Below are 24,737 nucleotides of genomic sequence, written 5' to 3'. Positions count from 1 at the left end.
GATAAAACTAGGTTAAGGTCCCATGGGGGGGGGGGGGGGGAGGAATAGGTGCTATGGTGAGAAGGTTCTAATGAGGCCTTACAAAACCTAGCAGTCAACAGGTGTGTAAATAAGGAGTTTCCTTCCACGGGGCGGGGGGGGGGGGGGGGGTGAAAGGTGCTAAATTGCTGCTACATGGACCTTGAGAGTGTTGAGGACGACACCTGGTGACTTCAAGCACAGGAGGTAATCCAAAAGAAGGGGAATCTTCACCTCTTCTGGGGAAAAGTCCTTTCTGTTGGGCCAAGGTAGCGAAGCGGTTCCACTTGGCCTGGAAGGAACACCTAGTGGACTCCTTCCTGCTGCTCAAGAGGTTGTCTTGCACTTCTGATGAACACACTCATTCCAGAGAAGATGCCCGTCTAAATACCACACTGTGAGGTGAAGTGTCTGCTGATCAGAATCTCTGATCTTCCTATTATGTTGCGTTAACAGCTCAGGGAAAGTGGGGATGGGAAGCGGAGGGCAAGCTGACCTGGTTTCCCAACCTTCTCTGAAGAACTGTCTGGGTCACAGTGGGGCAATCAGGATAACCACTGCTCTCTCCTGCCCGATCTTGTGGAGTACCCATGGCAGGAATGGTGGTGGGGAAGATGTAGTTGATCTAGTCTGACCAGCAGAGAATGAGTGCATTGCAAGTGGAAACCAATACCTCTCCTAGTGCAGTATGTGCCTCGGGGGAGGCAAAGAGATCCCAGGCTGCAGTCTCCCATTTGTTGAAGATGTCGCTTACTATGGTATCGTGGAGTTCCCACTCGTGATCGGTCACGAATGGTCAGCTGAGCGAGTCTGCAATCACTTTCTGAGTCCCTCGAAGATAGGCTGCAGATAAAAGGATCTTGTGGACGATGTACCAACATCATAGACTGACCACTTCACCACAAATAGAGCCGTTAACTTCATGCCCCTTTGTTTGTTGACGTAGTAAACAGTGGCGGTGTTGTCCAGCATGATAAGACCATGATGGGAGCAAATGGATAGGAGAAATGCTTGGCATGCCTTCCTAACAGCTCAGAGTTCTAGAATGTTGACTTGCATCCTGAATTCTTGAGGGGTCAATGTTCCCTGCGTTATACAATCTCCCACCCTATGAGGGATGTGTTGGTAATGACTGTATTGTCCGGGGAGGATGGGAGAAAGGGGACCCTCACACAGACCTGTTGGATATTAGGTAAACCTTTTTCACGAGGAGGGTGGTGAAGCACTGGAATACGTTACCTAGGGAGGTGGTGGAATCTCCTTCCTTTGAGGTTTTTAAGGTCGGGCTTGACAAAGCCCTGGCTGGGATGATTTAGTTGGGGATTGGACTAGATGACCTCCTGAGGTCCCTCCCAACCCTGATATTCTATGACCTGTCGGGGTCTGTCCACCACTGGAGGGAAGAGTGTACTTCAGTAGGAACCATCAGTATCAGATCCATGGGTGAGTAAACTCTCTGGAGCCACATCTAGAGGCAGCAAAGGTGGAGGTGAGCCAAGGCAGTGATGTATGTGCCCAAGGCCATATGGCCAAAGAGAGACAGGCAAGAGAGAAGGACCAGGAGAGAAGGACCACTGACTACTCGGGCTACGAGTTCCTAAGAGAGACTACTCGGGCTACGAAAGACTGGAATACGTTCCTTGGTAGCTATGCTCGTGCTATGACTAAGTTGATGGAGGCCCCTATGAATTCTAGGGACCATGTGGGGTCCAAAGTTGATTTTTCAACATTGATGATGACCCTATGGGTTGAAAGGAGTCTGAGTAATATGGAGGTAGAAATCGGGACTTCATCTCTGGACCACGCTGCTAAGAGCCAGTCATTGAGATAGGCGTTATGGGGTCCTTGTATTCCCCAGAGATAGGCCTCCCTGATGGCGAAAGCTTTTCCACTGAATGCATCCGATGAAGTGAGCTGTAGCTAACAAAAGCTTATGCTCAAATAAATGTGTTAGTCTCTAAGGTGCCACAAGTCCTCCTTTTCTTTTTGCGGATACAGACTAACATGGCTGCTACTCTGAAACCTGGGAGCAGTGGTGAGTCCAAATGGCAGGACCCTGTATTGAAAGTGCTGAAGGACTACCGTAAACATCAGGAACCTTCGGTGGGACAGATGGATTTTTATGTGAAAATAAGCATCCTGCATATGGAGAGCCATAAGCAAATGCCTTCTTCTAATGATGGCTGCTAAGGTGACCATATGAAACTTGGGTTTTGCAGATGAATCAATTGAGATGATAGAGATACAGGATTGGGCTCCACCCATCCTTCTATTGGGGTATCAGGAAGTAAGTTGAATAGAAAAAGTCCAGAGGAACCCACTATCGCCCCTCTTTGTAGTCAAGAGGCCACCGCCAGGGCGAAGTTGCTGTCATGAGTGGTCCCTGAGGAGGGATGGGGAAGGGGGCTGTGGATGAGGTAGCATAAAGAACTCAATCGTATAGCCATAGTGGATGACATTTAGCACCCACTTATACGTTATTGCACTCAAGCTTGTAAAGAGTGCTAGACGACACTCTAATGGGGTGGTGTGGTTGTATGGCAGCAGGCAAGGTGGCTGACAGCTCTCGAGTTCCTCAGAAATACCTCTTCTGTAGGGGTTGCATCTGGGAGGAGGAAGACTGAGGGTGGTCCTGGAGGATGAGATTTTTTTAATCTTCTGGAATCAGGTCTGGTCCTGTTGTGGAAGTTCCTCGGCAAAGTCCTTAAATTTTCTTGCAGGTTTCAGAGTAACAGCTGTGTTAGTCTGTATTCGCAAAAAGAAAAGGAGTACTTGTGGCACCTGAGAGACTAACCAATTTATTTAAGCATGAGCTTTCGTGAGCTACAGCTCACTTCATCGGATGCATACTGTGGAAACTTCTTTCCACAGTATGCATCCGATGAAGTGAACTGTAGCTCACGAAAGCTCATGCTCAAATAAATTGGTTAGTCTCTCAGGTGCCACAAGTACTCCTTTTCTTTTTAAATTTTCTGTAATTCAGGAAATTGTATTTGGCAAATAATGCCTGATCATCTGAAATCCTGTATTGAAGGCTGGCTGAAAAGAAGACTTTGCAGCCTGAAAAGTCCAGTTGCTTGCCCTCCCTGCTGGATGGGGTGGAGCATGGATGCTGTTGCCTAGCCCGTTCTGTCACTGCATGGACCACAAGTGAATTGGAAGGTGGAGGTGAGAACAGAAGCTCAGACCCCTTGACTGGTACACAGTATCCTTTTCTGCCCCCTTTGGGGTAGGTGTACATGTGGCTGGCGTATGCCAAACTGCGTGAGCTGGCTCAAGGATGGCATCATTGTTCGATATTGAGGCCAAGCAGAGTCGACCTAAGAGAAGTATATCCAGCAGCTTATGCTAAGTGTCTTGGATCTCCTCCTGGGGAATGTGAAGCTCTCCAGCCACTCCACGCAGGAGATCCTGGAATTCCTGGTAGTCATCACAAGACGGGCAGGACATTGAAACCACTGCTGCATCAGGAGAGGATGATGGGAATTTCTCCTGTTCCAGCAGTACCTTCTGAGCAGCTCATCTTCCATTACAGGTTCCAAACATCAACTCAAAAGCACCTCAGGTGGTGAAATAGGTGAAGCCTCCCTGACAGAATGGACAGGTTCTGAGGGAAGGTATTAGGGCCATGATCCCCAATAGGGACAGCAGGATGGATCCAAAGGGTGCTGAGGAGGGCCCCACGGAACAAGGAAACCAGTGGCAGCTGGAGTGGAGAATATGGTCACAATATAGAAGGCCACAGTGGGTACTCGTAGTGGCGGGAAGGGATGGATGGTCCCTAACCCTCATCTAAGTCCTCTGAAGACAAAAACTTGGGAGACCAGTTCCATTGGCAGTACCACCGGAGCTAGCAGAAGCATGTGCACTGTTGGAGTGGTGGGCTAGGAGTGCCTCAGATGTGGCATGTCTGATGCTGGAGATAACAACTCCCTAGAAGTAGAGGGCTCCAGAAAGCGTGGGGACCTTGATTCTCCCAGAACAAACACTTCCTGGGGCTCTGGCACTTTTCCCAGCCTCCCTGGCATCAAGAGCGCTTTCTCAGTCCCTGGAACCAGAGCAGTGGTCTTCCTTGGAGGTTATGGCTCTGTGGTTCTGAGCGATGCTGATGTTGACTGTGTGCGTGTGTCCACACTTGGTACAGGCGGATCAGTCTCTTCATGTAGCTGCTTTTCATGTTTGTGCACTTTAGGTTGCACTCCGTCCCCATGATTAACTCATGGAAGGAGTCTCTCCCTTCTTAGGTTTAGAGGAAGACTTACTGCCATGCTTCCTTACCTCCTGACTAGACCCCAGCGCATGGTCCACCATGGTGGTACTGCTGGTGCCAGCCTCGGACTTCATAGTTGCAGGCACACTGCTGGTAGCCTCAGGTTGATGTACAGGGAGGTTGCCTGGCCAGGGTCAAAATGAGGTCTCATGGCAACTTCCATGACGTACTTCCGGAGATGGAGAGTCTGGGTATGGCTTGGGAAGAACTGGCAGATACTGCACCTGGATGAAATGTGGGCTTCTTCCAAGCAGTAGATGCAGCGTTGATGTTCGTAGCTGACCAAGAAGGAACATGGGCAGGAGGCACTGATTTTAAAGCCTTGGGTTCTCTGCATAGTCCAGTACCCACACGGGGGGGGTTGGTGGAGGGGTTTCCACTGGGACTAAAACATCCCAAAAAGGAACCCCGATTCTACTAACAAACTAAACTACTATAAAACCAGCAGAAATGGTAACACTCTGTAAAACTCTGTTCAGTTGTGTTTGTTGTTGCTGTAGTAGTAGTAGTAGTAGTAGTAGTAAGTGCATCACATGCAAGAAGACACTAACAGTTCCGATCCAGACCATGTTGCAGTCAGAAGGAACTGGAGACGTGATCAGTTCTGTCCGCCCTTTATCAACTCAGACAAAACCATGAGGCAAGCCACAGGCGCATGTGCAGATCAACGAACACTACCACCTGAAAAAAATCTCCAGATCCAAACACATGGTGCACATGCATAAGCCCTCACTGAAATACAATAGGGTGCACCACTCGAAGAAGAACAGTCTTTTCAGTTTAAAGCAGAAAAAAAGCCTTTGATGACAAGGAGGTTCACCGATGACTATCTTTGTATAAGTTCTCTAAACAAAATTAATTTTTTGTAATTGTTAATATTATACTTGTGGTAGAGAGATTTGTAAAATTGCAAAACTACTTCCTAAATAAAGAGTTATTTTAAGGGGGAAATCATTTAAACTTGCCATAAAGGCTGCCCCTTCTTCCTTAATTTTGCCCCAATGATATGACCACATGCTATTTTCTTGCCCCACAGAATCTGGGCCTCAATCAATGCCTAGAATACATAGTAAGGCTATATCTACACTATAGCTTATATTGGCATACCTTACGTCACACAGGGGTGTGAATAAACCGCCACCGAGCGACATAAGTTACACTGACGCAAGTGCTCATGTGCACAGTGCTATGTTGGTGGGAGAGCTTGTCCTGCAGATATAGCTTCTGCCGTTCGCTGAGGTAGTTTTATTGACAGAGCGTCTTCACCAGACACGCTGTAGCAGCATCAGTCCAGCTGTGCCGTTGCAGCGCTGAAGGTGTAGCCATGCCCCCAATGAGGCAGTTATCTGAAGCCCTCACCCCACCCCTGCCTCATTCAAAGGTGTGTAACAAATAAAGCAGGGGATTGCAGGAAGAGAAACGATGGGCTTGTGCTTTAGGAAGTGAATTGGGGTTGCTTCTTCAGGAAGTGAGCAAAAGTAAGATCATCCTAGACAGACATTGCCCTTGTCTTCCTCCTCAGTGGATATTTACATAGCTTTTGAGGAATCAGCCCATCACACTCTAAAGAGTCATAATCCTTTTCAGCACTATCCCTTTGCCCCCAGTCAGGTGATAGGCTGAAGCATTGTTAAGGGGGGCTGGGACAGCCTATGAACCTTGGGCAACCATTGACACGAATTATATCAAGACAAGGGTGTTACATATCCACAAACAGCAGCACAAAACAGGCTACAGGTACAGTTTTCTGCATGAAACCAGGAGAAATATCCATGGTGTCCAACCTTCCAACCAAGCCAGCCACCAAGAGCTCCAAGTGTGATGTGACAATCAAACAGCACTTGGAACCTCAACCTCCTTTGAGGAGTTAATCAACCAACAAAGCAATGCAAAGGCTCTCAGGACAAAACCCTCAGTCCAGACACTCCGCACATAAAGTCAGATGATTGCTTTGAAGCAAGCACAGAACCATAACCACTCCATCAGAATACAGAAATTCAAGATGAGTGCTCCATCTAGTTCAGTATCCTGTCTCTAAAACACAAAAGATGGCCACAAGATACAAAAAAACCCTAACAGATATGGGACAACCTGCTCCCAGGGAAGAAGTTTCCTCCTAAACCCCAGAAGTTAGAGGTTCGGCTTATGCCCTGAAGTAGTGGTTTTAGATACTAGTTACTAAAACTTTGGAAAGTAACTCTGGATGTTCCCCTCTAGAAAAGCAGTTTCTTCTCTACTTGGGCACAAGTAGCTTAAAAGCCATTAACCTCCGGGAAAGCGTGGCCATTTTGAAAGAGAAAATTGCTTAAACACTAATTTCTTCAACAGTACATACAAGGATAACTGGCAATGATTTTTAACTATATGGAAAAATGTAACTAAAGACAACCATTTGTTAGTAAAAATGGTTCAAAAAAAGATACTAAACAGATTAGTTATTTATAGAATTTTATTTATTTAAGGGACAAAGATGCATTCTCAGCAAAATAAAGAGTTAGCAGATGCCTTAGCAAAAGTGACCATGATCTATTTGCTGTGTGAAAACAGAATACAGTCCCAGCCAGTAATATAGACTCTTAGGAATTGTAAAAGGGCCAATTTCTCAAAGCTAAAAATAATTATATGCAATACTGACTGAGAGCATAATGCTTCAGTTAGAGGGGCATCTTGGCTGAGAGCATATGAAAGATAAGTCAGCATGCAGCAATCAGCAAATGGAAAAAGGGGAAATGGATTGCAATGAATATAAACTAGAAGTTAAGAACTGCAGTTGACTCAAAGGAAGCTGAAGGTACCAATGGAGTATCAATGGCTAACAGGTTAAAGGACAATATGGAAGAATATTTTTAATGAATCATGGAACAAAAGAAATCCTAACACTTATACAGATCTTCTTTACTAGATTGAGATGGTAAAATAGTCAATGATGCACAGAAGGTAAAAGCATTTGGTTAACGTTTATTCTGTATGAGGAACAAAACTAGATAACATATCCAACTCATAACAGCACCATTCCAGCAGTAACCAAGGAGGGTGTTAAGCAGCTTCTACTAAAGTTAAAAACTTTTAATCAACAGATCTGGAAATGTTGCACCCAAGAGTCTGCAGGTCACTAGTGTTAGTTCAATAAACCTTGGAAAACAAATTCCAGAGACCAAGAAGAAAGTCAAAGAATAAAACAAGGTAAGTAGCTAATTATCAGCTAGTTTGTTTGGCCTCAATGTCAGGCAAAAATAATGGAACAGATGCTGTGGGACTATCAATACAGAGAAGACAGAAAAATAATTAAATGACAATCAACATAGCTTAATGGAAAATAGGCGTTGTCAAGCAAACTTGATTTTTTAAACAACATTACAAATCTGGTGGTTAAAGATATCAAAGTATATTCTATCAAGTTATTTGTAAGGCATAAGATTTAGTACCTCAGATTAATAAATCTGCATTTCATCAAATCAGTATGATACTTGTTCAATAAATTAAAATAGGCTAGCATCTCAAAATGCAATTGTTAACAGAATGATCAAATAGTGGGGATACTTCCAGAGCAGTGATTCTCAAACTTATTTGATCTGTAGTATCTGTAATAGTATCTGTAGTAGTTTATCCCCCTCACCCCAAGTACATATACTGCCACCCAGTTCTGAAAGCAGAGCAGAGAGCAGCAGCTGCTGGCCAGGCACCCAGTCCTGAAGGCAACGCTACACCAGCAGCAGCACAGAAGTAAGGGTGGCAATGTGAAAAGTCATATTCGTCAATATCACTTTTCACAACAGACTAAATAAAACAAAAAACCCCCACACAAACATACACAGAGCTTGCACCTGCCTTGACCCATTCCTGCTCTTCCCTTGGAGACCTGCCTCATAGTTTGAGAAACACTGTTACAGAGGGCTCCTGCCTTGTCTTTCTCAGCCTTATGCCATTTAAAAAAAAAAATTAATCAATGACCTGGAAGAAAATATAAAGTCTTTGCAGATACAGTTTGCAGACGACTGAAAAATTGTAGCAGTAAACAACTCACACAGAGTAATCTAATTGCTTGGTAAATTATGTAGAAGAAGTTGAAACCATGAATTTCAATATAGCCAAATGCAAGGTCATAGATTTAGGAGCAAAAACATAGGCCAGTATTTACAGGATGGGCAACTATTCTTGAAAACAGTGACTCTACAAAGTACTTACGGTCACTGTAGTAAACCACCTGAACATGAGAGGGATGCTATGGCGAAAAAGGCTAACAAGATTCTTGGATGTATAAACAGGGATCTAGTAAGAGTAGGGAGAGAGCATCACTTGCATATACAGTACTGGTGAGACCACTACTGGAATACTGCATCCAGTTCTGATACGCATACTTCAAAAGGAGACTGGAAAAAAATGGAGAGAGTTCATAGAAGAGCTATGAAAGTGATTCAAGGAATGGAATACATGTCATACAATGAGAAACTTAAAAAGTTCAATTTAGCTAGGCAAAAAAGTTAAAGGTCTTGATCATTGTCTATAGACACCTACTGAGGTAGAAAGTATTTGACACTAGGGGACTAATCAAGCAGAGAATGCATAACAAGATCCAATGCCTGTAAATTAAATTTATAAAAATTCAAACTGGAAATAAGACAAATTCTTAAAAGAAAGCGTAATTACCTACAAGGGAAGAAGTAAATTCATTCTCATTTAAAGTCTAAATAGAGAGGTTGCATATCTAACTCAACCACAAGTAACTGGGCCTGAAAGTATTCATTTATATAATAGGGACAACTAATTTCCTTCAGTATAGGAATTACCATATGAATTCTTCAGCCTGTGTTAAGCAGGTTAATTCATACTGAGAGTGATCACTTTAGATAAGCTATTACCAGCAGGAGAGTGGGGTGGGGGGGGAGGTATTTTTTCATGCTTTGTGTGTATAAAAAGATCTTCTACACTTTCCACAGTATGCATCCGATGAAGTGGGCTGTAGCTCACGAAAGCTTATGCTCAAATAAATTGGTTAGTCTCTAAGGTGCCACAAGTACTCCTTTTCTTTTTGCTAATACAGACTAACACGGCTGTTACTCTGAAACCTAACAATAAGTAGTTTTCCCTCATAAAAAGGTCTAGGTCATCATTTCTGCAGAAAACAAGATTAAATAAAAACTACCATCATAAGGAGCAAAGATCATCCTCCAAACGTTAACTGATGCCTAATGTCTTCTCAAATATGCCTGTAGCACCAATGTCTGTGCAGCTGCTGCTCATAGATTCCACCCCGTAGCTGCTTCGGAAAGTAATGAAACACAGTCAAGTATTGGAGCTATTCATAGCAAAGGATGATCCAAAAAACACAAGACAGATTAGGGGAATAGAATAGCAGAAACTCCACACCAGACCCTCCAGAATCGGATGTAGTGGTAGTGGAGAGGGAAGAAGGGAGGGAAAAAGTCTCTAAAGTTGCAAAACCACTTCTGGTGTAGGTTTCAGAGTGGTAGCTGTGTTAGTCTGTATCAGCAAAAAGAATGAGAGTACTTGTGGTACCTTAGAGACTAAAATTTATTTCTGCTGTAGTCACCTGTTCTCACATGCATGCTTTCTAAAATATTCACCTTTTGCACAAAATTTTACATGCTTCGTCTCTAGCAAAACTGACATTCTGTAAAAATATTAATTTTTATTCATGAGGATAACTCAGCCACTTAATTTTGAAGCTTCAGACTTGGTATGTAAATAGGCCTTAATGAACAATATGGGCTTTGCTAATTTTGAAGAAGAGAGTAAGAATCTTTGAACTGCAGGATTCACCAAGTGCTGTAGAAAATTCCACTAGGCTGTTAGCTGCATGCTTAGACATGGGTGTAGGCAAACATGCATCCACAGGCAGTTAGCTGCACAGCTACTTGGTTATAGGAATTTACAACCTCACCTGCTGAAGCAGGAGATTGAAAACTCAAAAGATTCTGAACAAGGATGAGCAGAACTTGTAAATACAGGAAACTGCTTAGCGTGTCAAAAATTACAGTACCTTTATACTCTAACCACCTCATCATTTCCACACCAAGAAGCTGATAAAGGCTCTGCTAGTGAACCTTGTTAGCTAATAAGATGAATAGGTGTATCAAGAAAGCTATGGCTCTGATGACATTATCTGAATTTCAAAGGACCATCAAATTCCACAAGACTAAGCAGCTCTGTGTTTGTTATTTTTTCCTGAGCCCCTTCCTGCCTTCTTCCTTAAAGAACTTGGGAAGTTAAAATGGAATTAGCATTAGAGCAATGTTAAGGTCACAAAATAAAGCACTCAAATAAGAAAATTCCTTAAGGTTTTCTCCTGCAACAATATATAAGGCACGTTGCACATGTAGCATTTTCTTGTTTTGAAGACTCAGATTGTTTGCACAGTCTACGTCTCAATTTATTCAATAAGGCCAAGTTAATATTTCAGAATAATTTACAGGTTGAATGGACCTGTTCACACCAGGGTCTGAATTAAGTTAATGAGTTGCACCTCCTAATCCAAGAGATGAATTTAGCCCCTTCATTTATGAAATGTCTTGGACTTTATAGTACTTTATTTCTTAATCTTAACATTGCATTAAATCTAGTTGTGCTCATTGCTGGTAGCTGCAGACAATATACACAGATATTCAAAATATCTACTTGAACTGCATTTAGTCGAGGGTTTGAGCAAGCAGTCTACCAAAAAGCAAAAATTTGTATAGACTAGATTATACCTGCAACTTTGTCCCGAATAAGTTTAGCAGATTCAACTTCGCCAATACTGCTAAATAGACTCCGTAACTCATCCTGTGTCATGTTTTGAGGGAGGTAGTTCACGATTAAATTTGTTCTACCAATATCATCCCTGCAATCTTCAGCCATGTGATCTTCATAACCATTAGACATTTTATAAAATATCTGCAAAGAGAAAAAAGTCACAAATAAGGTCTAAATCTTCATTTTAAAATAAATTGAACTTTCTCTGCCTGTATTCAATTGAAAGCTTCAAGTAACTATTTCAAAACTATATATTATCTTTAGTTCTTAAAGGAAAACTCCAGTATTTTTCAAAAAATTCCAGACTACTTCATTCTGTCAAGCTAACAAACCTGAACCACTGAAAAGAACCCCAGATGTTCACTTCAATAAATTTGGGGGGGAAAACAGGAGTGAAAATATATTTTAGGTACATTTCAATGTTTTTCCAAATCACATACACAAAACTATGTTAAAAAAGTTATTATAATGCATATGAGCAAGGGGCTGAACACAGACTGCAGGAGTGACAGCTTCACCCAATGTAACAGGAAATCTGTGGCAGAGACTGAAATAGAAGCCAGTTCTCTTGGGTTCCAGTGCAGTGTCTTAACTACAAGTTATTTTCTTACAAACCTCTGCCTTATACACTGTCCAGCCTTTATACAGAATGAAGCATGGGTGTTGTAGAACTGACAGCATGTGATCACATGAAGACTAATAATTCATAATACATACACAAGAGGCAAATTACATAAGATTGCATAAGAACCTTAATTCTGGCATTTGCTAGTTTAGGGCTTGACTTTGAAACTCAAGCATGCTTTTAACAGGAGTGGTTTTTTTATTATAATTTTTTAAGTTTAAAAAAACCTGAAAAAAATGCAGAAGTTTCATGTGAAATCATACTGACCTCCTCACCCAACTTAACACATTAGAAGGACTTGAATCCAGAACTTTTAAATCCACAACAGAGATGTACTTACCTGAGCTAAATGAATAACTGGTCACAATATCAGGCTGTTATCCACTGTGTGGGCTAGCTACCAGAAGAGCAGGGATTTACACAACTATCTGAGAATATTGAGAATCAGGATTGCCAGGTTCTATTCCTGGCTCAGGAGGGAAATGGGGCCTAGGGGTTCTGGAAAGCCCAGACACACACACAGGCCTGGCACATTCATTCTCAGAAACAAAGTAGCTAGATGGCTGAGACTTGGTCTGCAACATTAGAGACAAGAGTCCTTATGGCACCTTAGAAACTAAAATTTATTTGGGCATAAGCGTTCATGGGACATAATCCACTTAGTTGTTTTTACTGATACAGACTAACACAGCTACCCTTCTGAAATTTAGAGACTAGATTATTTTCCCAGCTGTTTGAAATGATCTTGTGCAACTCTCAGAGGGGGGAGATTATACTTCCCTGCCTTCTAAACTAGGTGTTACTGAGTTACAAGGCCACATACACAGGCTGTGAAGTGCACAGAATTAGTGGAAGAATGGGGACTAGAACTCAGAATCCCAGCTCTCAGCCTAGCACTCCTTCCCCTATGCCAAAAGGGCTGCAACAGCTCCTACTGAACAGGGTGATGCCTAAGCGGACGGTTATTTAAAAACAATGGGCATAAGTGATGGAGGTCCCTACTGTACACAGCTAAGAATTGGTGCACTGGCATAACCTTACATCTGGCCAATTACAACATTTTCAAAAGAAAATCTATGTCCATGAGCACACTCATACGGTTATTAAATCTTTGCTGTAGAAATTAAATTCCAACTTCAACTTACCAAATCACTCCCATCACCAGTTATATAAAGCAGAACCAGTCCCTTTTGGTCACTATATATTAGCACTCTTTTTTATAGCATCCTACAAACACATTTTGTAACAAGTTACATTAAAAAAAAGTTCCTGATTACACAAGGAACCCATCAGCATACAAGATTAATTTAACCCAGAGTGCGGTACTATGTTAAACTGGAGTTCTAGATGGAAATATGTACCACCACCACCAATTTGCAGGACCCTACACTTTGGACAGTATACAGATGCAAAATTTTCCACCCCTGTAGTCCTGCCAGGCTCCATATAAACTTATGAAACTACTGTACCTACAGACCTTCAACATTAAAAATTTGTGTTACGCTTGTCACCATGGAATCAGAGTACCTTGATTCAATACATTGATGTATAAATAAGATATGCAAACACCCACCCCGCAAGTGATATCATGCACTTCACACTAGATTTTTCTAATACCATCCTTCCTTCGCAGTATAACACCCTCATGCCAGCCACTGGAAGTGTTGAAGCCATTTTAACCTTTTAGCCACAGTGATCTTATTCCTTTTAACTTCAGAAATACTAAACTCCATACACTCTCCTAGTTTCGCTACCCATAGGCTTTGCATTCTTCAGTCTGAAGAGAAAGGTATACCACGATCGAATGGCTAGAAGTTGAAGCTAGACAAATTCAGACTGCAAATAAAAAGTGCACATTTTTACCAGACCAAATAAACATTGGAATAATTTACGAAAGGTCATGGTGGATTCTCTATCAGTGATCATTTTTATATCAAAATTAGATGTTCATCTACAAGATCTCTTCTAGGAATTATTTTGGGAAGTTCTATGGCCTCTGTTATACAGGTCAGACTAGATACAATGGTGCCTTCTGGCCTTGGAATCATAGACTATCAGGGTTGGAAGGGACCTCAGGAGGTCATCTAGTCCAACCCCCTGCTCAAAGCAGGACCAATCCCCAATCAAATCATCCCAGCCAAGGCTTTGTCAAGCCTGACCTTAAAAACTTCCAAGGAAGGAGATTCTACCACCTCCCTAGGTAACGCATTCCAGTGTTTCACCACCCTCTTAGTGAAAAAGTTTTTCCTAATATCCAACCTAAACCTCCCCCACTGCAACTTGAGACCATTACTCCTTGTCCTGTCCTCTTCTACCACTGAGAATAGTCTAGAACCATCCTCTCTGGAACCACCTCTCAGGTAGTTGAAAGCAGCTATCAAATCTCCCCTCATTCTTTTCTTCCGCAGACTAAACAATCCCAGTTCCCTCAGCCTCTCCTCATGTGTTCCAGACCCCTAATCATTTTTGTTGCCCTTCGCTGGACTCTCTCCAATTTATCCACGTCCTTCTTGTAGTGTGGGGCCCAAAACTGGACACACTACTCCAGATGAGGCCTCACCAATGTCGAATAGAGGGGAATGATCACGTCCCTCGATCTGCTCGCTATGCCCCTACTTATACATCCCAAAATGCCATTGGCCTTCTTGGCAACAAGGGCACACTGCTGACTCATATCCAGCTTCTCGTCCACTGTAACCCCTAGGTCCTTTTCCGCAGAACTGCTGCCTAGCCATTCGGTCCCTAGTCCGTAGCTGTGCATTGGGTTCTTCCATCCTAAGTGCAGAACCCTGCACTTATCCTTATTGAACCGCATCAGGTTTCTTTTGGCCCAATCCTCCAATTTGTCTAGGTCTCTCTGTATCCTATCCCTGCCCTCCAGCGTATCTACCACTCCTCCCAGTTTAGTATCATCAGCAAATTTGCTGAGAGTGCAATCCACACCATCCTCCAGATCATTTATGAAGATATTGAACAAAACCGGCCCCAGCACCGACCCCTGGGGCACTCCACTTGACACTGGCTGCCAACTAGACATGGAGCCATTGATCACTACCCGTTGAGCCCGACAATCTAGCCAACTTTCTACCCAACTTTCTACCCACCTTATAGTGCATTCATCCAGCCCATACTTCTTTAACTTGCTGACAAGAATACTGTGGGAGACCGTGTCAAAAACTTTGGTAAAGTCAAGAAACAATACATCCACTGCTTTCCCTTCATCCACAGAATCAGTAATCTCATCATAGAAGGCTATTAGATTAGTCAGGCATGACCTACCCTTGGTGAATCCATGCTGACTGTTCCTGATCACCTTTCCTCTCGTCTAAGTGCTTCAGGAATTGATTCCTTGAGGACCTGCTCCATGATTTTTCCGGGGACTGAGGTGAGGCTGACTGGCCTGTAGTTCCCAGGATCCTCCTTCTTCCCTTTTTTAAAGATTGGCACTACATTAGCCTTTTTCCAGTCATCTGGGACTTCCCCCGTTCGCCACGAGTTTTCAAAGATAATGGCCAATGGCTCTGCAATCACATCCGCCAATTCCTTTAGCACTCTCGGATGCAACTCGTCCGGCCCCATAGACTTGTGCACGTCCAGCTTTTCTAAATAGTCCCTAACCACCTCTTTCTCCACAGAGGGCTGGCCATCTACTCCCCATGTTGTGATGCCCAGCGCAGCAGTCTGGGAGCTGTCCTTGTTAGTGAAGACAGAGGCAAAAAAAGCATTGAGCACATTAGCTTTTTCCACATCCTCTGTCACTAGGTTGCCTCCCTCATTCAGTAAGGGGCCCACACTTTCCTTGGCTTTCTTCTTGTTGCCAACATACCTGAAGAAACCCTTCTTGTTACTCTTGACATCTCTTGCTAGCTGCAGCTCCAGGTGCGATTTGGCCCTCCTGATTTCATTCCTACATGCCCGAGCAATATTTTTATACTCTTCCTTGGTCATATGTCCAACCTTCCACTTCTTGTAAGCTTCTTTTTTATGTTTAAGATCCGCTAGGATTTCACCGTTAAGCCAAGCTGGTCGCCTGCCATATTTACTATTCTTTCGACTCATCGGGATGGTTTGTCCCTGTAACCTCAACAGGGATTCCTTGAAATACAGCCAGCTCTCCTGGACTCCTTTCCCCTTCATGTTAGTCCCCCAGGGGATCCTACCCATCCGCTCCCTGAGGGAGTCGAAGTCTGCTTTCCTGAAGTCCAGGGTCCGTATCCTGCTGCTTACCTTTCTTCCCTGCGTCAGGATCCTGAACTCAACCAACTCATGGTCACTGCCTCCCAGATTCCCGTCCACTTTTGCTTCCCCCACTAATTCTTCCCTGTTTGTGAGCAGCAGGTCAAGAAAAGCGCCCCCCCCAGTTGGCTCTTCTAGCACTTGCACCAGGAAATTGTCCCCTACGCTTTCCAAAAACTTCCTGGATTGTCTATGCACCGCTGTATTGCTCTCCCAGCAAATATCAGGAAAATTGAAGTCACCCATGAGAACCAGGGCATGCGATCTAGTAGCTTCTGCGAGTTGCCGGAAGAAAGCCTCATCCACCTCATCCCCCTGGTCCGGTGGTCTATAGCAGACTCCCACCACTACATCACTCTTGTTGCTCACACTTCTAAACTTAATCCAGAGACACTCAGGTTTTTCTGCAGTTTCATACCGGAGCTCTGAGCAGTCATACTGCTCCCTTACATACAGTGCTACTCCCCCACCTTTTCTGCCCTGCCTGTCCTTCCTGAACAGTTTATAACCATCCATGACAGTACTCCAGTCATGTGAGTTATCCCACCAAGTCTCTGTTATTCCAATGACATCATAATTCCTTGACATCACCAGGACCTCCAGTTCTCCACTGAAAGAATTCCACAACAAGCCTATGTTTCACTTACCCTTGTAGTTCGGATTCAAATCTGTGTTACCAGAACACTGAAGGTCAATTCTCAGGATGAATGAAAATTTTCACTCACTTTTTAAAAAGTTCAAGTACTATGGTTAAAATAATTTTTTTAAATATACATATAAATAAATAAATCAGTGAGATATCACATTTTGTCTAAAATTTCTATAAGACACAATGTGGGTGAGGTAGAATCTTTTATTGGACCAACTTCTGTTGGTGAGAGAGACAAGCTTTCGAGCTTACACAGAGTTCTTCCTCAGGTCTGGGAAACGTACAGAGTGTCACAGCTAAATACAAGATGCAAAGATTGTTTAGCATAAGTAGTTGCATTTTGATCCATTGAAATACATGCAACAAAAATGATTAGGGGTATTAACAGCTGCCATATGAGGAGAGATTAATCAGACTGGGACTTTTCAGCTTGGAAAAGAGATGACTGAAGGGGGATATGATTGAGGTCTATAAAATCATGACCAGCGTGGAGAAAGTAAATAAGGAAGTATTATTTACTCTGTCTCATAACACAGGAACTAGGGGTCACCAAACAAAATTCAAAAGCAGCAGGTTTAAAACATACAAAAAGGAAGTATTTTTTCACACAATGCACAGTCTTGCCAGAGGATGCTATGAAGGCCAAGACTATAATAGGGTTCAAAAAAGAACTAGGTAAATTCATGGAGGATAGGTCCATCAATGGCTATTAGCCAGGATGGATAGGGATGGTGTCCATAGCCTCTGTTTGCCCGAAGCTGGGAATGGGCAACAGAGCTTGGATCACTTGATGACTACCTGTTCTGTTCATTCCCTCTGGTGCACCTGACATTGGCCACTGTCGGAAGACAGGATACTGGGCTAGATGGACCTTTGGTCTGACCTGGTATGGCCATTCTTATGTTCTTATGATCACTCAAGGGGAAGTGGCCTGTGAACACTCCTCCAGTCACAGGAGGGAAAGGAAGGGTGGGGCGGGGGGGAAGAAGGCAGCTAGGAAGGGTGGTTAGCAGGTTACAGATTCTTGTAATAAGCCATAAAACCAGTGTCTCTATGCAGCCTAAAGAAAAGGAGTACTTGTGGCAACTTAGAGACTAACCAATTTATTTGAGCATAAGCTTTCGTGAGCTACAGCTCTGAGCTGTAGCTCACGAAAGCTTATGCTCAAATAAATTGGTTAGTCTCTAAGGTGCCACAAGTACTCCTTTTCTTTTTGCAAATACAGACTAACACGGCTGCTACTCTGAAACCTGTCACTTAGGTACAGTCTCTACATCTGTATTCCAGATGTAGCTACCTATCGCCATGGTTCTTTAATAATAAATAATAATAATAATAAATAATAATAATAATAAAAAACCTCCTTGAATTCAAACAATGGAGGATCACACACACACACCGTACGTACGAAGTCACGCTGTGCAGATGATGCAATTTTGTAGAAAAAATGGCATCATTCATGCTGTCTGGGATCCTGGGAGAAAAATTAAATAAAATGGGGCTGTGCTGTCAAAGAGTTTGGGAACCCCTGAAGTCCGGGAAATTTTGAAGACTTACAATCCTGTTAACTTCTCTAAAAAGAAAAGGAGTATTTGTGGCACCTTAGAGACTAACAAATGTATTTGAGCATAAGCTTTCATGAGCTTATGCTCAAATACATTTGTTAGTCTAAGGTGCCACAAGTACTCCTTTTCTTTTTGCGAATACAGACTAACACGGTTGCTACTCTGAAATCTTTTCAGCCTGTGATTTTTGGTGCCTAGAAGAGTTATCGATTCAATTAAATTCTTTCACAGTGAGGACACCACTCATATTACCACATCCCCATTGACACTCATAAGGAAAAAGAATTGATTTGACACCACAGAGCAGACAAAACCACACCTCTGATCATTACATTGATTACATCATGAAAGAAATTGACTGTGAAATCCTTAAAAAGCATCACATACACCAGGATCTCGCCACCTTTGAGAGGACAGCTATACAGTCCCTGAAGTCTAATCTGGTGATTAGATTATCTAACCACATAGTGATCAAACAATCTGACAAAAGGAATGCCATCATAGTCCTCAACTATGGGGACTACGTTAACAAGCTCTCCAAAACCCACATACTATAAAGCAGGGCTTTGGAGCGGAGCCCACGGAGCAGCTCCGGAGCCATGGAGCTGCAGGTTTTTGCCTGGAGCTGGAGCGGAACACAGCTCCAAAGCCCTGCTATAAAGAACTCAAAGCAGAGTCCATGCTGCAATTCACCCAGGAATTTAAGGACCTCAAATCCTTCCTGAACAACTCCAAGACAAACTCTATAAACTCATCCTCCCAAGAGCCTACCCCAGGGACCTTGTACATGCTTCCCAAGATACATAAACAAGGGAACCCAGGCAGACCCATCATACCTGTCCACAGCACTCTTATTGAAGGAAAAATCAAGACTCATAGAAACCATCCTGAAACCACTCATCACAAAAAGGACCAGCTTCCTCCAGGACACAAGTGATTTCCTCCACAAACTCCACAACATTAACAACTTCCCTCAGAACACCATCCTTGCCACCAAGGATGTCACTTTTCTGTACACCAACATCCTTCACAATGACAGGATACCTGCCTGCCTCAAATATTTCCAAGACAATAGACAACATGCAGCTATCCACCCCAAACACAATCGCCAAACTCATCTATTTCATCCTCATTGTTGTTGAATGTAAAATTGTTATCAAACACTTTGTCCAAACCATGGGAACAGTTCTCAATACTAGGATGACTCCACAATATACCAGCCTCTTCATGGCCAACCTTGAAGAACAATTTCTGGACAAATGCACTACAAAACCAATGATATACCTGAGATACATAAATATTTTCATCCATCATCCATCTATCAGTCTCTCTCTAGGACACTTCCACAGGATTATCAACTTCCTGACCACCACAATCGCCTTCAATAATGGAATCCTACAGACAACTATGTATTACAAACTTGTGGATCACCACGCCTACCTTCATAGATCCAGTAACTACCCCAAACACACCAAGAAATCTGTTCTGTACAGCAAGGCACTCAGATACCACAGAATATGCTCAGAGGATGAAGTCCTGGACGTGACAGGTTCGGTCACAGAGACCCCCTTGAGGCTGTCACCTGACGTGCTGGAATTACCTCTAAGCCCATTAAGCTTGGGACTCCAGAACCCTGCTTTGTTGAGCCAGACATGCCAACCTGCTGCAACACAGACCCAGGTCTGAACCACACAACCAAAGCTGCAGGCTTTAACTGAAAGCCACTCAGCAGGTTACCTAACAAACCCCCAAGTAAATCCACTTTACTCTGTTTAAAGTTTATACAGGGTAAACTCATGAATTGTCCATCCTCTGTAACACTGATAGAGAGATATGCACAGCTGTTTGCTCCCCCAGATATTAATCACTTACTCTGAGCTTGTTAATAAGCAAAAGTGATTTTATTAAGTATAAAAAGTAGGATTTAAGTGGCTTCACATAATAGACAGAACAAAGTAAGTTACCAAGCAAAATAAAACAAAAACACACAAAAGTCTAAGCCTAATACATTTAAGAAACTGAATACAGGTAAATCTCACCCTCAGAGATGTTCCAATAAGTTTCTTTCACAGACTAGACTCCTCCTTAGTCTGGGCCCAATCCTTTCTCCCCAGTGCAGTCCTTGTTAGCTCCAGCTCAGGTGGTAACTAGGGGATCTCTCTTGTTCTGTTCCACCCCCTTTTAGATCTTTGGCACAAGGCGGAAATCCTTTGTCTCTCTCTGGATTCTCACCCTTCCTTCTAAATGGAAAAGCACCGGGTTTAAGATGAATTCTAGTATCATGTGACATGTTCACATGTGAGACTTCGTTACCCACTGGCTGGCACACAGGTATATAGGAAGGCTTACAAGTAAACAGAGCCATTTACAACCAACTGTCCTAGTTAATAGGAGCCATCAAGATGCCAGGCCACCATTAATGGCCCATACTTTGCATAGTTACAATAGGAATTCAGAGTAATACTTCAAATTTCTAGCTTCGGATACAAGAACGATACATTCATAAAAATGGGATGAACACCCTAAATAGATAAGCTTTGTAATGATACCTTACAAGAGACCTTTTGCATAAAGCATATTCCAGTTACATTATATTTACACTCATAAGCATATATTTCCATAAAATCATACGGATTGCAACATCACACTGGATACATACCTTAAAAACACACTTAAAACTGCCTTCACCACACAAAGGACACTCCACCAGAGAGTAGACTGAATCATAGAACAGGCCACCCAAATACCCCAACAGAACCTGCATTCAGATGGAAATAAAACCCGCTCCAACTGCACACCCCTAGTTGTCACCTACCACCCCACACTGAAACCTATATGGGGTAACAAACAACTATACTTAATGGGGACCTCATCCCTCCGCCCCCCCCGCCAATCTGTCCTGAACTCCATCTTCTCGCCTTCAACCAACCCTCAAACCTCTCCAAGCTCATCATCAGAAGTAAGCTCCCCACAGACCAGGATAGACCGACTCAAAGGAGCACCAGACGCTGCCAGAACAATACATGCAACCTGCAGACATATCTTTATTGCTACAATGATTAACAAATCTGTAAGGTGCTCAGGCACCAGAACAACATGTACAGTATACCTACGCTGATTTAGTAAGTTATAGGGACAACAAAATTGGAGGATTCAAATGATTAAACAGGAAAAATTAGCACATTTGATATTAATGTTCAAGTGTCCACCACCAAAGCACAAAGAGAACTTTCATCCATCAGCAGAAAAAGCCAATAAGGAAAAGTCTTGTCAACCCTTTTGACAGGAAAACGCTTTGTAGTAAGTGGCAAAAATCTTTGTTAAAACAGTTAGAGTTGTCTGGTGATGCCTCATGCCCTTGCAGAATGTTGAGTTCAAAAAAACTCAAACTTCTGAAAATCAGGAAGTACAGAAAAAAGCCCACACATTTTAGTTTTCCCCCTGAAGCTGGCAATAATAGCTACTGGGAATTATCTAGATGCACTCCAAATGCATTCATTGTGCCAGGTGTAGCTTCACTGAATGGGGGGAAAAGTAAGTTGGAGCAGCTTGGAAGAGCTGTGATTGTGATAGGAGATCTGGGGCTGAGCCCCCATTGTGTGTGATCGAAGGAAAGAAGTGCATGTGTACCTTGAGGTTTCAGTCTCCATTATGTCAGTATAGGATTGTGTAGGTTGTGTCAATAGCAGGGCACCCTTACTAAGGGTACTGTCAGTAGTGAGGTGGGATATGAGAACAGGCTGTGGATTTATTGATGGGCTGGAGAAAGTATAGGGTTAGGCTCTATCTTATGTACAAGTGTAAAGAGGCGATGAAAGGATAGTATTCTGTTGAGGGAGTAGACTCGGTGTTTGAGCATACAGCAAGCACAGGTAGCTACTCTCCATTACAGTGAAAAGGCAGCATGGGAGCGTGCATGTTGTGGGTGTATTGGGGCATCACCCAAAGGGCAGAATTCAGGTTATGTGGGCATTTACCTTAACGCTGCTTCCTGGCTTTCAGAGCTTTGAATTTTACAACTTTAATAATACGAAGAAATTAAATGGGAAAAGCCTTTATTAATGCAGAGTTAAACAGAAAAAAAGTGTGTTGGTAGGAGCTAGTGGTCATTTCTAGACAGTCGGAGTTCTCACCTTTGGTTTGCAGTTGATATGCTACTGGTCTATGTCCCAAAACCTTAGATGACTTAGTAACTTTAAGCATGTGTGAGAAGACTGGTGTGTCTCTCCTTCACCCCCTGCCTCACCATTCCCCCCAGTATGTAGCCCCCCTATTGCCACACTTTCAGCTCCCCATCAAGCCAGTAGTTGGCAATACAATGCATTCATATGTAAGAAGTTGCTTCTTACTGACCCCCGCCCTAAGCGGCTGCATACACATATCACAAGGCAGCGGCTTACTGGAAGGCTGCATGCTACTTTGTTAGGTAGCATAAGCTGCACCTCTCACTTCCACTTCTTACCTTCAGCTGAGACTCCTGACCCTGCTGCAGTCAGTCAGGCTTCCCCAGCCATACCCCAGATCCACCCAGTCCGCCACTCCTCCAAAAAGAGCCTCCCCCACACACTCTGGCGGCCCCCCACCCCCCAGCATTACCTCCAGCCCCGGTAGCACCACACCTCCCACCCCAGATCCTCGTCGCATGGAGGGGCACAAAAAGAAGCTCAGACACCCCAAGAGGAGCAAGGTCCTCCAGGTCCCAGAACACACAAGCAGGCAGGGAGAGGGGCTCAGTCCCTCACAGAAATGTAGGGCTCCCCCAAATTCCAGCATACACACAAAAGGGCTCTCAGCCTTGTGAACCTAAGCACCCTGGATTCACCCCCTACATGCTACTGCAATGATATCTGTACAAACTATGCCTTGTAAGGTATCATTTGAAAACTAACAACATTGGTGATTAATATAATTAAAAATGTACGTATTGACACTATGAGTAATTATGAATACTCAATTATATTATGCTTTGAAGTCTGCATTTGGACAAAGTAGTAACAGGTCTGTCCAGGTCTTGAATCCAAATGAACCAGGGAGACCAGTGACAATGGAATTGCAATTTACATATACAGTAAACAAAACCATCAAAGCTCACAAGGTGGTTGGGGAGTTAGCATGTCTGGATCATAAAGAATTATGTATTCACTTGTCTAACCAGCCTAGTCCTCAGGAAGACAATGAAGGTATGTTTACATAAAAGGTAAACAAAGCCATCTAGCTAACAACAGGAAGAGATGACAAATCAACTAGCTATGGCAGTTGTTCTCAACTGGGGGTACATCAAGTCATCTAGATATTTACAACAGGCCACATAAAAAGCACTCGTGAAGTCTGTACAAACTAAAATTTCATACACACAATGACTTGTTTATACTGCTCTATATCCTATCCACTGAAATTAAAGTACAATATTTATATTCCAATTGATTTATTTTATAATTATATGGTCAAAACGAGAAAGCAAGCAATTTTTCAGTAAATCGTGTGCTGTGACACTTTTGTATTTTTAGAACTGATTTTGTAAGCAAATAGTTTAAGTTAGGTGAAATGGGGTATGCAAGAGAAACCAGACTCCTGAAAAGGTACAGTAGTCGGAAAAAGTTGAGAGCCATTGACCTATGGGGGATGGAGACTGCAAGCCCAGGAAGCCTCCCTGCTTCTTGAAGCATGGTCAATGAACTTTAAGAGATATGCTTTTCAACGATTTACCGCACTATAAAAAAGAGATGCAGTCAACCCCTAAGTTACCTTTCATCTTAAGATGCCAAGGGAAATCCTTTCCTACCATCCTTTTTCCTCCTACTCCTACCTCATCCCTCACAGCAGAGCCAAACCCCTTTCCCCTATTACCACCTACTCTTGCACCCCTAATCACCTCTGCCCTCTCAAAGAACATTCACATGTGCAAGTTACTTTCTTTTCAAAAATAGTTTCAGCGCCTTCTGAATATTTTGCTGTACTCAGATTACATTTCTCTGAAACAAGAAAAATTAAAAGAAAACTTTACAGATGAACTTTAGCAATATGCCTCCCAACCTTTTCCAGATTTCTGCCCCAGGTGAAACTTGAACTGAATGACTCTGACTCAGTGGGTAGGTTAAGAGGACTATTGCAGCAGTTCCCAAACTGGAGGCCGGTCACGTTTTGCTCCAAACGCAGTGATCTCGTGGTCACAATGGAGGATCACACACACCCACACACCGTAAGTACGAAGTCACGCTGTGCAGATGATGCAATTTTGTAGAAAAAATGGCATCATTCATGCTGTCTGGGATCCTGGGAGAAAAATTAAATAAAATGGGGCTGTGCTGGCAAAGAGTTTGGGAACCCCTGAAGTCTGGGAAATTTTGAACACTTACAATCCTGTTAACTTCTCTAAAAAGAAAAGGAATACTTGTAGCACCTTAGAGACTAACAAATGCTTATGCTCAAATACATTTGTTAGTCTAAGGTGCCACAAGTCCTCCTTTTCTTTTTGCGAATACAGACTAACACGGCTGCTACTCTGAAATCTGTTAACGTCTCTGTGCATGTTCAGTGCAATCTATTAGGAGTGAGACTAAGTACATGAGACAGACGACAAGCTTAACAGGAGAAGAAAAATCTTTTCCAAACATTTTAATT

General features: G+C 43.0%; 1 protein-coding gene across 2 annotated transcripts in view; it reads right to left on the bottom strand.

The window, feature by feature from the left end:
* ELAVL1 (ELAV like RNA binding protein 1) overlaps positions 1–24,737 on the bottom strand; it is a 107,311-nt gene that overhangs the window by 39,760 nt on the left and 42,814 nt on the right. For both annotated transcript variants that reach the window (XM_037885482.2, XM_043535855.1), the window contains one exon: positions 10,999–11,182. In XM_037885482.2, coding sequence (XP_037741410.1) covers positions 10,999–11,170 — 172 coding nt within the window. In that variant the 5' untranslated portion in view covers positions 11,171–11,182. The remainder of the gene's footprint in view (positions 1–10,998; positions 11,183–24,737) is intronic.

This window comes from Chelonia mydas, chromosome 25 (assembly GCF_015237465.2).
Source record: "Chelonia mydas isolate rCheMyd1 chromosome 25, rCheMyd1.pri.v2, whole genome shotgun sequence".
Lineage (NCBI taxonomy): Eukaryota > Metazoa > Chordata > Testudines > Cheloniidae > Chelonia > Chelonia mydas.
This window is presented reverse-complemented; position numbering and strand designations above follow the sequence as displayed.